Source organism: Sminthopsis crassicaudata, chromosome 1, assembly GCF_048593235.1.
Source record: "Sminthopsis crassicaudata isolate SCR6 chromosome 1, ASM4859323v1, whole genome shotgun sequence".
Lineage (NCBI taxonomy): Eukaryota > Metazoa > Chordata > Mammalia > Dasyuromorphia > Dasyuridae > Sminthopsis > Sminthopsis crassicaudata.
The window spans coordinates 525,084,876-525,100,068 of record NC_133617.1 but is presented as its reverse complement, the minus strand read 5'-3'; the positions used below and the strand labels follow the sequence as shown (position 1 = coordinate 525,100,068).

Below are 15,193 nucleotides of genomic sequence, written 5' to 3'. Positions count from 1 at the left end.
GCATATTAGACCTCCAGGAGAACTAAGACATAAAAAAGGAACTGAGATTGGGCGGGGGTGGGGCGAGGTTGGGGTTAGCAGTTAGTAGCCATCTCATTCACATCAGGAACAACATCTAGCAAACAGAGAAGAGAACCAAAGATATAACCAAATAAAGCCAAAATGCCAGACAAGTTGAAGAGTAGCTTTGGAAGAAAGTCTCAAATCAGGCAGTAAGGCTAAAAACAGAAGGTCGTAAAGACCTTCTACATCAACTATAGAAAAACAAGTGACTTGGCCATTAAGGAAACTAAAATATGCGGAAGTTTTTAAGAGATTAAAGGGTAAAAATAGAATTGAAATAAGAATTGAGGAAGAAAAAACTTGGAAGAATAGGATAGACTAAAAGGTGAAAACTTTATCCAAGTGGTGGATTTCATGAAAAAAGTAGAAAATGTTTAAGATATCTATTAAAAGTAAGAATACCAGGGATGTGAAAACAAAAACATCCCTCTGGATACTGTATTTCAAGAAAATCATAAAACAAAACTGCAAAGATGTCAAACTAGAGGGCAATGTGAAAAAATATTTTTTTTCCCTTTCCAAAGTGGTCACATTTCTACTTTAAGAAAAATCACTTTGGCAGAGAATGGATTGAAGAGGTGAGAGACTGGAAGTAATGTCACCAGAAAGAAATCCCAAAGTGGAAATACTCTGAAATGTCATAAACAAAATCAAGAGTATTCAAATAAAAATGAATAAATGAACTACTGCAAAGAAGCAGAAAACAAGAGTTGAAATACAAAGCAAAATCACATACCACAAAGAAATAAAGAGTTCATACACACAAAAGTATTTGTAGCTGTAATTTTTATTATAGTAAAAAACTAAAAAACAGTGAATTTCCATCAAGTGGTAAAAGGAAAAACAAACTGTGAATTTAACAGAGTACTATTGTGCTATAGGAAGTAGTGAAAAGGATAGATTCGGAAAAAAATTGAAGAACTTATACAACTGAAGAGAATAAGAACAGTTAATAAACATTTTCTTTAAGCATTACAATGTATCAGATGCTGTGCCAGAAGCTGTAGATAAAAACATACAAGAAAAAGACAGTACCTGGCTTCAAGGTGGTCAAAAATGGGACTTAATACACAAATAATTTTATATACAGTTATATACAAACAGAAGGTATTCAGGAGGGGAGAGGGAGGAGTGTGCCAACACAGAAGGGAAGACCTCCAATAGAAAGGAGAGTTTAAGCTCTCCTTAAAGAGCTCCTAAAGAGCCCAGGGAATCTAGGAAGAATAGGTAAAAAGGGAGGAGATGGGAGTTTAATATGGGAAGAAAGCAGGTATGACACCATAGCTAGATCAAAATATATAAAGTGGAGTAAGATATATGAAGACTGATAAGGTAAGAAGAACTAGATTGTAATGCACTTTAAATGTCAAATAGATAATTTTATATTTGAACATAGAAGTAACAGAACAGTTTATTACACTGGGCCAGGGGAAAGGAAGGAGTGGTTATTTCTATATGTCTAAGAAATTCAGTTGCCAGAAAAGTGGTGGATGGAATGGAAAGGCAACAAACTTGGAACAGGGAAACTACTGGAATACAGATTATACTAGGCTTATGGCTGTTCAAGTGGAAAGAAGATACACACACATGAATAAATAAAATATTCTAAAGGTATAAACAACTGTAATTGGACAAGATTTGCTATGTGAGGTGATTATGAATAAAGAGTTGAGGATGATACTGAAGTTGCTAGCCTAGATGACTGGGAGAAAAGTGATACATTCCACAGTGATCTGACAATTAAGATATTACTGAGTAATCTAATATTTTACAAACCCGAAGACTCAAGCTTCTGGGATAAGAACTCAGTATTTGACAAAAATTGCTGGAAAAATTTGGAAAACAGTATGGCATTGAGCAACAATTAACACCTCATACCAAAATAAAATTGAAATGGGTTCATGGTTTAAATATAAAGGGTGATACTATAAGCAAATTAGAACAAGAGAGAGTTTACATCTCAGATCTGTAGAGAACATTATGAGATACAAAATGAATAATTTTGATTGTATTAAATTTAAAAGATTTTGTCCAAACAATCTTACAGCCAAGATTAGAAGGGAAGGAGAAAACATGAAAAATTTTTTACATCCAAGGGTTCTGATAAAGACCTCATTTTTAAAATATATAGAATAGACTTAAATTTATAAAAATGTAAGCCATTCTCCAATTGATGGTCAAAAGATATGAATAAACAATTTTCAGATAAGAAATTAAAACTATTTCTAGTCATATGAAAAAATTTCTCTAAATCACTATTAAATATGCAAATTAATACAACTCTGAGGTACCACTACACATCTCTCAGATTGGCCAAGATGACAGGAAACGATAATGATAAATGTTGGAGGGGATGTGGGATAACTGGGACATTAGTATATTGTTAGTGGAGTTGTGGGCTGATCCAGCCATTCTGGACAGCAATTTGGAACTACACCAAAAAGACTATCAAACTATGCAAACCCTTTGACCAGATAGTGTTTCTACTGAGCTTATATCCCAAAGAGATCTTAAAGGAGTGAAAGAGACCCACATGTGAAAAATGTTTTGGTAGCCCTTTTTGTAGTGGAAAAAAACTGGAAACTGAGTGAATGCCCATCAGTTGGAGAATGGCTAAACAAGTTATGGTAAATGAATGTTTCTTATTGAACAATAATATTCTATACCAATCAGCAGGATGCCAGAGAGGCTTGGAGAGATTTTCATGAACTGATGCTAAGTGAAATGAGTAAAACCAAAAGAATATTGTACACAGCAACAAGATTATGTGATGTGATCCACAAAAAAAAAAAAAAAAAAAAAAAAAAGATTATGTGATGATCAATTCTGATGGACTTGGCTCTTTTCAATAATGAGGTGATTCAAGCCAATTCCAATAAACTTGTGATGGATAGAGCCATCTGCATCCAGAAAGAGATCTATGGGTACCGAATGTGGAACACAACATAGTATTTTCATCCTTTTCTGTTGTTTTTACTGGCTTTGTTTTCCTTTGTCATTTTTTTTTCTTTTTGATCTTATTTTTCTTGTGTAGCATAACTGTAGAAATATGTTAAGAAGAACTGCACATGTTTAACCTACATTGGATTATTGATGTCTAAGGCAAGGAGGGAGAAAAATTTGGAACACAAGGTTTTGAGAAAATGAATGTTGAAAACTATCTTTGCATGTATTTTGAAAATAAGCTATTATCAAAATAAAAAAATTAAAAGGTCAAGAAGGAAATAAAAGATATAAAATGATGGTTATTTTATATAACTGGGTTATATAGGTGGGAATAGATTTAAGACAGTTTATAGGCTGCAGTTTAAAGGAGCCAGTGGTAGGGAGATTAAAGATTAGACAAACAGTAAGGACAACAGAGAAGACAATCTACTACAGGAAAAGAGATTATGTGAGTAAGGGTTAAAGTTGCAGGTTGGCCTTGGTGAGAAGGGCCATCTCATCATTTAAGACAAGAGTAAAGGACACAGTGGGGGGAAGATATCTGAGTGACATAATAACTAATATTTATACAGTGCTTATTACATGTATGTCCCCATCCCATCACTGTGCCAAGTGTTTTACACTTACTATTTCATTTGATCCTCTAAATAATCCTGGAGATAGGTGCTATTAATATCATTCTCAATTTACAGGTAAGAGTAATTTGACCAAGGTCACATTGCTAGTTAGTGTCTGAAATGGATTTGAACTCAGGTCATCCTGAATCTGGGGTAGAACTTTTTCCATTCTGCCATCTTGTTCAGATGAAAGAGAAAGCAGAAGTAGGAGCTCTGGGTGAATATTCTCAATTTTTTTTTTAGTGTACTAATTTTGCTCGTTGTGATTTAAATATAGAGTCTTTTTAAAATTAAAGCTGTTTATTTACAAAACATATGCATGGCTAATTTTTCAATATTGACCCTTGCAAAACCTTGTGTTCCAAATTTTTCCCTCCATCCCCCCTCCTCCAGATGGCAGGTAGTAATATGGAGTCTCCCAAAGGACTATCAAATCAATAAGCAATTATTAAGCATCTGCCATGTGTAAGATACTATGCTAGGATATTATGGATCCAAACAGAAGTTTAATAGTCCCTGCTTTCTAGGAAATTACAAAAATACATTTATACAAAAGAAATGCAAAGTTTTTATGAGACAAAACACAAGCAATGGCAAGTGAGGGGCAATCAGAATAAAGAAAGTGATGTTTGGAGGAACTAGGGATATTAAGAGGCAGAGGTAAGTAGGGAATATATTCTAGATATGGATTGCAGTACAAAAGTACCAAGATATTAGACTAAGTGCCAAGTGTATAAAGAGGAATAATGTATAAGTTTGGAAAGGTAGATTGGGGCGAGTTGTGAAGGATTCTAAATGTCAAACAAAGAGGTCGATGTTTTATCCTACACATAATAGAGAATGTAGTGAATAGAAAAATGCAGTCAGATTTGATTTCCAGAAAATCAGTTTGGTATCTATGTGGAATAAAGACTGGTGAAGTAAAAGCAGGAAAGCTGTGGAATAACTTAGGTGAGATGATAAGGGCCTGACATATGGGGTGGTTGTGAAAGTAGGAAGGACAGATATGAGTTATTACAAAAGTACAAAAAACAAGACTAGGTAAAAGATTGGATATATGAAGTAAACAGTGAAGATTTGAAGACAACTATTAAGATGACATACTATTAGAAGAATTAACCAAATCTATGTTGATAATTCTCTTGATAACTTTAGGGCTCTTAGTCTGTAGTCCATGAACTTGTTTCTTTTCTTTCTTTTTTAAAACATTTTCAATTCTGAATTTTCTTGCTCTTTTCCCTCTGCCACCCACTAAGAAGGCAAAACAAAAAATATTCATTATATATATATGTATATATATATATATATATATATATTTATGAAGTCTTAAAAATTAACTATGTTGTGAAGGAAAAAAATACAAGAAAAATTAAGTGAATGAAAAGTGGATTCAATATGCTCTCAAGAGTTCCTCAGCTCACTCTCTGTATGTGGGTAGAATTTTTCATTGTAAGTTTTTTGGAATGATCATGGATGACTGTAGCTAAGGCTTTCACAGTTATTTTTAACAATATTGCTGTTATTGTGTACAATACCCTATTAGTTCTATTCACTTTACTTTGCAACAGCCTAGAAAAATCTTCTCAGGTTTTTTTTTAAACCATTCACTTCATTATTTCTTCTAGCATAATAGAATTCCATCACAATCAAATATCATAACTTGTTCAATCATCTAACTGGCAGGTATCCTTTAGTTTCCAATTCCTTGCTCCCACAAAAAGATCATCTATAAATATTTTATAAATGAGTCCTTTTCTTTTTTCTTTGATCTCTTTGGGATACAGAACATAGTATCAGTGATAGTGATGTACCAAATGATATGAACAATTTTATAGTCCTCTGGCCAAAGTTCTAAATTGTTCTCCAAAATGGTTGGTTGAATTCACATGTCCATCAACAGTGATGATGAATTTATTTCTATATTTTGATAACTTATTTCAGCAGAATTGGTTTAATTTATAATTCAGGATATTTTAAAAAAAAAATTTAAAGAGTTCTAAAAGCTGAAACAAGATGGTCAGAGGGATCCACAACATATACAAAAACTAAAAACACCTGTTATAAATTATTAGATAAATGAAAGGATAGTTCAAAGGTTTTTGGAGAGGAATACCACTGACAGATCTTCATTACCAACAGTATGGTGATGAAGTAATAAAAGACAGAGATAGCATCCAACATGTTTAGCAGAGCTATAAAACATGAAGTTACATTGCACAGGATAAAGTATTAAGTGAAAGTAAAACCCAGGTCAAGGAGATCATAACTCAAAGTATCTAGAACTCTGTTACAATTCATACTAAGACTTTGCAATAAATACATTTCACATGCTTTGTTCTTGCCCTATAAAAGTGTGTCCTTTTATTTTGCCCTAAAGATTTTACATTCTTCCATTCTTCTCTTCCTCTGTTTATGTAGAGAAACATACTCTTACATGTAGGGCCTCTGTCCAAAGAAATATAAATTTTGATCATTGTTTATTGTTTTTTGACAAACTGGAACAATATTCTTTTTTTTCTTATGTAGTTTTTATTTATGATTTTTTGGGGGGATATAGCTCTGAAAAAGTAGGCTATGATAAAGTATACTGAGTTTCAAATGTAGCTATTAGATTCTGCCTTAAAACCAAATCCCTCTCACTTTCACTGACTGGCCAAAAAATAGCTCCCAGCCCAAGCCTTATTCACATTTTAGGTTTTGAAAGCTCAAAATGAATGTTATAGCAATAGTTTCTATTTGGAAACTCTAAGGGTCTTTCCCTCCCAGGCTGATTCTTTTGAAAAGGAAAACTAAGCTAGTTTTTAATCACCGAATGGGTGTTGCCTAAGAAAAACTGAGACCTTAGTGTAAAAAAAAAAAAAAAAATCCAAAATTTCCTAGAGTATCCCAACCATTGGAGTCTGAATGATTCTGGAAGAAAGGAGGTTAATGATTTTGCACAGCCCAGCCTCACTTAAATCCAATTCATTTGCAAGTCAAGACAGGGAAGTCTAGAAGATATTGGTCCTCTCAGAGACAAGGACCAACATTTTTACATTTAAAAAGGTACGACTTTAGTTCTAGTCTTCAGGTTTTATCATGTCCTTTAAAATTATATAAATTATATGATCACTTGACCTTTATCTTTTTTTTTTTTTTTTTACTGAGTCCATCCATCTAGTAATCCATCTGAAAGCATAGGGTTTTTTTTTTTGGGCAGGGGGGGAATGGGATGAAGAAAGGGCAATTTTATCAAAAATTTTCAGTTAAAAAAAGGGCATTTCATTTAAAAACTCAAGGTCAAAAGTTGAATTAATTAAAGTATTATCCCTGATACTTAGCAACTACTTAGAATTAAATTGGCTGCCTTTACTACCTCTTACAGAAAAAGCAAACTAGAGCAATTCTAAAAGGAATTGGGTTTATTTGGTTTATGAAAAGTATTTTAGGAAAGATTTTTATGAGAACAGAGACTGTGACAGATGTTCAGGAGAGAGAAAAAAAAAGAGGTAACTTTGCAATAAAGATTTATCTCTATTATCACAAGCAAATTCACATTAATTTATTGATGAATAATTTTTTAGGATCATAAACATATCATGCTGAGAATATTAGAAGAATAGAATAGTGTGCTAAGGCTTAAAAAGAACTTGAGGGGCAGCTAGTTGATGTAGTGAGTAGAACACCAGTCCAGAAGTCAGGAGGACCTGAGTTCAAATCTGCCCTCACACACTCAACACTTCCTGGGCAAGTCACTTAACTCCAATTGCCTCAGGAGAAAAAAAAAAGGAACTTTAATTCTTAGGGCACTTTCCTGACTAACATTCCTGTGCAGTTCAACTTTCTTATTTGACATAATTCAATTTCCTCTAGGTAGTTTTTTGAAAAGGCAAAAGTTAGCAAAAGTCATTCTTCAAATACTTATTAAAAAATATCAATCTCAAAGTTCCCATTTCTCAAATCATAACTGGAAACTTCTTTTGTTGAACCTTCTCCCAATTCTGCCTTATATGTTCTTTAAAAAAAAAAAAAAAAAAATCAAACTGGAAATTTGGTTCAGCTTTTGTGTTAAATTCTAGGTAATATATACTAATTGGTTGTTAATGCTTACTAATCTAAGACTATCCATATCACCATACTGAACTTTTCACATAACATCAATCCATGCTGAATCATCTAGTAAATGAAAAACCTGAAAACTTTGTCAAGGTAGAGGTGCTGTGGCTTTGGAAGAGATCAAAATAAATCTGGAACCTTGGCCTTAAAAATCCTGTGTTCTAACATATACCATAACATGAAATTCTTCATAGGTGAGCTCTGAGACTGAACAAACAAGGAAATAATGAACATAGCTTAAGGTTCAGACATCTTCTCCCCAGTCTTTTTACAACTACCTAGCTCTTACAATTTTCCTTCAACCTTTACTTGAAGGAGCCCAAACTACTCCAAAGCTTTGGATCAGGACTTATAGGTTTGAATCCAAACTCTGTTCCTCACTATTTTTGCAGCCCTGGATTCATTGGAGTCATTTAGTTTCTCTCTGAGTCTTGGTTTCCTAGGTTGGAATGGATAACTTCTAAAGTTCCTTAGCACACAACAATCATCAAGTATTCTCTATAGAGAAAGAAGGCTTTTCTTCAAATCAAAGATTTTTAAGTCTCTCTTCTCTCAAAGGAGAAACTTTTATTTCCTCATTTTAGCACTTAAGTCTCTGTGGAGAATGGATGAGAAGTAGGGGAAGTGTGTTGAGTGAATTACGTCAATTGGCAGAATTTCATAGGTTTTTGTGGTTCTTTTTAATCTGTTTCCTGGGTGTTCTAGATCATGAAAATAGTGGAAGATAGGTTATCTTTAGGATACAAATTTCTGTTTTTGAAAGGTTTAATCCTCTATCATGTTGCTCATGTGCCCCATGTCCCCACTTAATTCTGCTTTATCAACAACTCTATCTTTTATCACTCAATTCTAATTGCTAAACTTACAATTTTCATCAACCTCCTTTAATTCTGTCAATCTACTTTCAGAAACTAACCTCCTCTTATAAGGTAGCATACCTTCCAAGTCATTTCCTTTTGGGAAAAGGAATAATCCTTATCTTATCTAATTCTTCTGTTCATTTTTCATTTTCATTTGTGTCTAACTCTACTCTTGGAGTCTTCCTGGTAAAGATACTGGAGCAATTTTGCCATTTCCTTTTCTAGTTCATTTTGCAGATGAGGCAAATGGGGTTAAGTGACTTGCCCAGGTATACAGAAATAGTATCTGAGACCCAATTTGCTCTCAGGAAGATGAGTTTTCTCGACTCCAGACTCAGTACCATATCCAATTTGAAACCTCGATGTCCAGTTACTTCTTTAATTTTTTACCAATTATGAGTATTAACCAAGTCTCAACACAGACCCCTAATCTCTCTACTCCTCACAAAATTTCTGTAATCTACAAAATCTGTTCAAGCAACACTTTCAATATCAGAGATTACTAACCTGGGGGTGTGTTAACAAGCTTTAAAACAGTGATAATTGCATTTAGTTTAATTGTTTTCCTTTGTAATCTTATCTTATGTTCTTAAAAATATTTGAGAAGAGGTTCATAAATTTCACCAAAAGAATACATAAAAAGCAAGCTTAAGAATTTCTATTCTCTATGAATCCTTTGAATCCTCCCAGATACTAGTGCCACCTACCCCCCTAAAATTTGTTGCCTATTTATATTGTATATATTTATGTATATGTCTCCACTGATATAATTTAAACCCCTCAAAGGCAAGGATTGTTCCATTTAGGATTGTTTCATTTTTGTCATCAGATCCTCAGTACTCTAACCTGACAACACAGGAAGTACTTAAATATCTTTAATTGAGAAGAGTCAAGTCATCATTAATTTTTCAACCCATGCTTCCAAACCTCACTACATACCAACTCCCCCAAAGCTAATCCTGCAACTACACTACAAAAGTTAACAACCATCACTAATTAAATTTGATAGCCTTTTCTCAGTCCTCATCCTCCTTCTTGACCTTGCTGCAGATTAGAATGGTTGACTCCTCCTCTCTTTTAGCTTCCACTGCCCTCTCTGGTTTTCTGCCTACTCATACTTCTCAGTATCCTTAGCTAGGTCATCATCTATATATCCAGTCTTTTCAGCATGACTGCTCCCCAAGGCTTTTTCCTAGACCTTCTTTTGTCTTTATATTCTATCCCCTAAAAGTGTCACCAGATTCTAAAGGTTCAAAGATAATTTCTGTGACTCCCCAAACTATCTATCTAACCTTGATATTTTGAATATCTATCTTGCATCATTGATTAGCTATCTGCAAGATAATACAAATTAGAATTCTTAACTTCTCTCTATGTTTTGAAGGTACCACAGTTTTTTCACTAGTCTAAGACTGAAACCTTAGACTCATCCTCAAGTCCTCTGGCTCTTTAACCTCTTGTCAGTTGTCAAGTTGCATTTGCTCCCTCTATTTCCCCTAACATTCAGATACTCATCACAATGAGGGGATGGTGGAAATGATGGGATTGTCATTGATGGAGAGAACTTTTGGGAAAAGATACTTTCTTGAAAAGATGGCTGTCCTGCTTTCAGAGTGTGGGCTCTCCAATCAATCTTCCATATAAGTTTTCCAAAGATATTGGTCTTTGCTCACATTATTCCCCCTGCTCAAAATCGTTCAGTTCTTTCCATCTAAGAACTCCTCACTTTGATATTTAAAGAACTCTACAATCTTGTTCTAATCTACTTTTCCAGTCTTGTTTCACACTTTTTTACTTAATGAACTTTATATTCCAAATTGATTTACTAGTTCTTTCTTCAACTTAACATTCCATCTCCTGCTTCCCTGCATTTCCAAAAACAGTTCTCCACATACAGTATGTACTTTCTATTCATTTCTCTCAGACGCTAATTTTTCTTCAAGATTCAGCACAGTGGGTCACATTCAAATTATAGTACAATTTGTTTACCTATGTGCTTACAACTTTTAATCCCTGCTGGAAAGTTAGCTTCTCGATTGTCAGCTTTTACTTTTTGGCCCCATTATATAGCACACAGCTTTATTATTCTAGAGCATCACTCTTCCTTCTCCCATAGATAAGTTCTTCCTGGGACTCCCATTTTGGGAATGGAGCCAGGCTGGCCATACTTCATTTCCCTCCTGGATTTGCTCCTGATTGATACTATTTTATCTTTCTTCTTTATTTTCCTCCTCATTTTTCTATTGTCTTCTCCCATTAGATTCCAAGATCTTTGTGAACAGTGACTGTCTTTTTAGTTATATTTTTATCCCCGGTGCTTAGAAGAGTATTTGGCACAACAATTGCCAAAATGTTTGTTGCGATGCCTCTATGTAAGGGGCTCTGAGATTTCAATTAGATAGCTACTGCAAAAGTCCAAGCAAATGTAATGGGGATCAATGAGTGAAAAGAGAAAGATACTGTGGAAGTAGAGTGGATAGAATTTGATAACTGGATTAAAGGGTAAGCAACAAATTAAGGATGACTCACAGATTGAGAACCCGAGTGTCAGGAATCCCAAAACCTAAAACACTTTTAGACTTCTCTAGAATATCCCTATGATAGTTAGCTTAGCAACTTTCTTATTGGATTGTAAAATCCATTAAGATAAAGACCACAACTCATCTAAATGTGTTATCACTCTCTGTGCATAGCTTTTCCTATGGTAAGCGTGAGTATTTATGGAACTGAGCTCAGTACCTGAGAAAACGGCACTTTTCAAGATGCTGTTTGAAACTCTTCTGGACAACCTTACCGTACCATTAACTTTAAACAATATGCGCAGGAATACTTGCCAACAATCTCCCTCATTCTTTTAATACCTCGGGTGCTCGGCACCCAAGCTTAAGGCGGAACCATATAATATTCTCCGCTCTAGCCTCTTCCCCGGCTCTCTACAAAGGGGGGCGATGAAACAGTGCTTTCCAGCTAACATTCCAAAAGTAGGTATACAAGGACTGCGGACTCGAGCCAAACATCCTCATTTCTTAGTGCTGGCTTCTCCAGCAGCCAGCTGCGTAACTTCTGAACTGACACAATTTCTCTACATCTTAATTCTCTCTTGAGGTAAACAGACAAGATTGCCATTGTCCTTTGTAGTTCTATAAACTCAGGTTTCATGGCTACAAATGAATTAAAAATCCTCCAACCCCCTGACATTAGCTTCATCTCTCAGCTACACCCATTTCAGCCCAACCTATGCTAGTCATTTCCTGCTTAAAGAATGCCACCTTCCTCAAAACCCTGTGGTCAGCTTCCCAAGAAATTATCCTTCGCTAGCCCAAGAAGGAGCCTCCTCCCAGTGAGCGCTATGCCAGGCTGGCGTGAGTCTGTATTCCTGCCTTCCTCTCGCGGGTTTTTCGTGTTCTGGCCTCCCCTGCTCTCCCGTACCAGCCTCGGCCAGACCCGGGGCGGGCACTCCCAGACTGCTCGCCTCCCCTCCCCCGCCCGCCCCACAGCAGCACGGGGAGGCGGAAGGGGATGAAATCCCCGGCCGGGACAGGTAGCCCCCTCCCCCTCGTTCGGCTTGCCGTCGTGCCCACGGGCTCCGGACGGGCCGGCCTCCTGCTTCCCCGGGGAGAACCCGGCCCTTACCCGGGCCCCCAGGGGGCTCTCCTTGCAGAGAAGCGGGCACACTGCCGCTGTCGAGGATGCTGAAGCCCTCGTCGTTCTCGATGCCCGCGATCTCGCTTTCCTGCTGGGCTAGGAAGGCCGCGGCCGGATCTTCCTCGCTGCTGCCGCCGCTCCCTACCCCGTTACCCACAGCGGGACCCCCCGGGGCAGAGGCCGGGGCGACGGCCGCGCCAAATGGGTCAACCTCAGCCATGGCGCACAGGGCCGGAGCGGACGGACGGGAAGGGAGTAGGATCGGGGAAGGGAAAGCAGTCAGGGACGGAGGTCAGCGGCCACTGTGGTGGTGGTGGTAGTGGGGGGCGAGGGGCGGAAGCGGAAACCCCGCCCCTATAAGGTGAAGGGAGTAGAGGGAGAAGGAAGGTCTGCCAATCGGCAGCTTCGTTGCTCCGAGCCAAGGCCCAATCGGTTGGGAAGCGGGGGAGGGCCCTGGGAAAACTCGTGACTCTAGGAGCCGAGGGTGGGGCTAGAGGCGAGACCAATCAGATTAGTGAACCCCCGAGCAGGGGAACTCCCAGAATAAGGCGGAAAGGGCCTGGCACGTGATTGTGAATTTCCCGGGGAAAAGTTGGGGAGTTGCTGAGTCTGGGTATAGTCGACTTTGCGTCAGTTTTTCCCCCGCTTCGCGAGCTGTTACATTTTTTTAGAAACTCAGGAGATCACTTTATTCGTTTCTATGGGATTCCTCAAGGAGCTTTAGACTGGTCAATTTCCCCAGCATCTTTGACCCCGCCCTATCCGATTTCCTCTCAGCACGCGTTCCCAAAACAAAAACAACACATCACCCCGCAGTGCCACCAGCACGAAACCGCCCAGGCCCTCTGGCTCTTGTTAGCAGAATATCACATCCCGGGGAGGGAGCTTTGCGTTTGGAGTCAGAGGACCCGAGTTCTAATCCTGCCTCCGACAACGGCTGGGAGGACTGAGACCAGTCATTTAACCGCCCCGTCTCCCTTGAGCAGAGTCAGTCCCTGGAAACTCTAATATCCTGCATGAGGATGACAGGCTGAACTATTTGGATTCCATTGAACCTTTTTCTGTGCTAATCAATATTCGAATTGTGAGTGACCTAAATGAATGGAATTTTGGGGGATTTTAGTAGTTTAATCCAGTCCCTACTTAAAGTACAATTCTTAACCAGTGGCTGTCCAGAATCTTGACGAACTCTCGTTTTTTAGTCAGCTCTAATTATTGGAAAGTTCTTTTCATCTCTAGCCTAAGCTCGTTAACAGAGGTCATTTATATTATTTAAGCTGAAATACTTTTTATATTTTTCTTTGATAGTTTTTTTTTTTTTAATAAAATGAAGATGTAGATATTTTCACCCAGTTTTGTCCAAATTTGAAGCCTTGCGGTGTGTGTGTTTTAAATGGGGTCTGGGAGTGAGGGAGAGAAGGCAGCATATTGCAACGGGAAAGCATCGGCTTTGGAGTCGGTCCCTGACCTCGAATTCTCACTGTTTCTTCTGGAGTTGTCAATTGGGAAAGGCACTTAATATTCCTGAACCTCAATTCCCTAACCTGTAAAATAAGGGATGTGGTTAAAATTACGGCCTCTGCCCAATCTCGGACCTATGGATAACATAAGACATTTAAATATTAGCTTATGCAGCTAAAACATTGTTTTACAGCTAATTCAGTCTCGTGTCTCTTCCTGTTTCTGTAGAAATTCACAGAAAATGATGAAGTTTCCTGATTTCTCAGTTCTCATTTTGCTAACTTAGAAGAAATTAGTTCAAAGGAAGATTTTTTTTTCTTCAACTGCAACTATGCTTAAAAGCTAAATTATTAATACGTTGTTTTTCTCTGCATTTCTCTCTACCCAGCACAGTGAATGGAGCATAGTTAATTTTTTTTAATGTGTGTTGAATGATCGATTTAATGACAGCAGACACTTTTAGTACCCCTATTTTGTTTAAAATTGTTTCAGTAATAGAATTTGTGTCAGCAAGGCAAAGGAGATGGAAGACCAGTGTTGGAGTCAGTAAGAGCCGTTTTCTTTGTTTTGGGTTTTTTTTTGGTGGGGAGGTTAATACTTGTGTAAAACCAGATTTGAACTCAGGTCCTCCTACTTATTTTTTATCCACTGTTCTACCTAGCTGCCCAAGATTTAGGTTTTGTCATTTCCCTCTCTAGGCAGATGAGGAAATTAACTTGCCTAGGATCTCACTCAACAATTAAGAGTCTGAGGCTGGATTTGAACTCAGGAAGGTGATTCTTCCTGACTCCAGGCCTGTACTCTATCCACTGTGCCACCTAGTTTTCTATCAAGCAAAGGTACCAACAATCACCTAAGTACTGGGAAATGTTTGAACTTCATGGGATTTTTTTTTTTCACCTCTCTAGGCAACATCATTTTGTCCTGAGGGAAACATGATGACAGTGCTGCTAAATTTTATCCTAAAATGTTTGAGTTTTCAGATATGACTGTGAATTCTTGACCAGACAAGGAATAGAAGCAGTTATAAATGAGGGAAGGAGCGTGCCAAATCATAATCTCCAGTGCACAGAGTTTGAAAACAGTGAGATCTTAGCCTCAAACTGTTGGAATCACAGCCGAGAATCAAACCAGTTCCCCACAGAGATGGAAAAGTCTCCTGGTGAAGGGACAGAAAAGTGCTGAGACATGCCAAGGGGCCCAACCAACACTAGCCTGATAGCTTATAGCTGGAATTGGAGTAGTCAACAAAGATCTCTGAGGAAATTGGCCAAGAAGATGAAAACTAGTCAGAAGCTCTCGGGACTTTCAAGAGAAGACAAAATCATGACCTCCAGTATATATTTGGGGCTCATCAGGGTTGCAAAGGTAGCTTCTACCTGTTGATTTCAGAAGGAAGACATCAAGAAAGGACCATGACCAAGATCAGTGTTAGGGCCAGCGGGAATTGGAAGCAAAGGGTGATGTGCTTTTGTCCTATTTCTGGGCCTAACTCCTTGATCCCCT

At 37.6% G+C, this 15,193-nt stretch overlaps 1 protein-coding gene across 3 annotated transcripts in view; it reads right to left on the bottom strand.

Moving 5' to 3' along the window:
* Window positions 1–12,657, bottom strand: part of CLTA (clathrin light chain A) — a 30,480-nt gene extending 17,823 nt beyond the window's left edge. For all 3 annotated transcript variants that reach the window (XM_074281747.1, XM_074281748.1, XM_074281749.1), the window contains exon 1: window positions 12,215–12,657. In XM_074281747.1, coding sequence (XP_074137848.1) covers window positions 12,215–12,446 — 232 coding nt within the window. In that variant the 5' untranslated portion in view covers window positions 12,447–12,657. The remainder of the gene's footprint in view (window positions 1–12,214) is intronic.
* Between the last annotated feature and the right edge of the window lie 2,536 nt (window positions 12,658–15,193).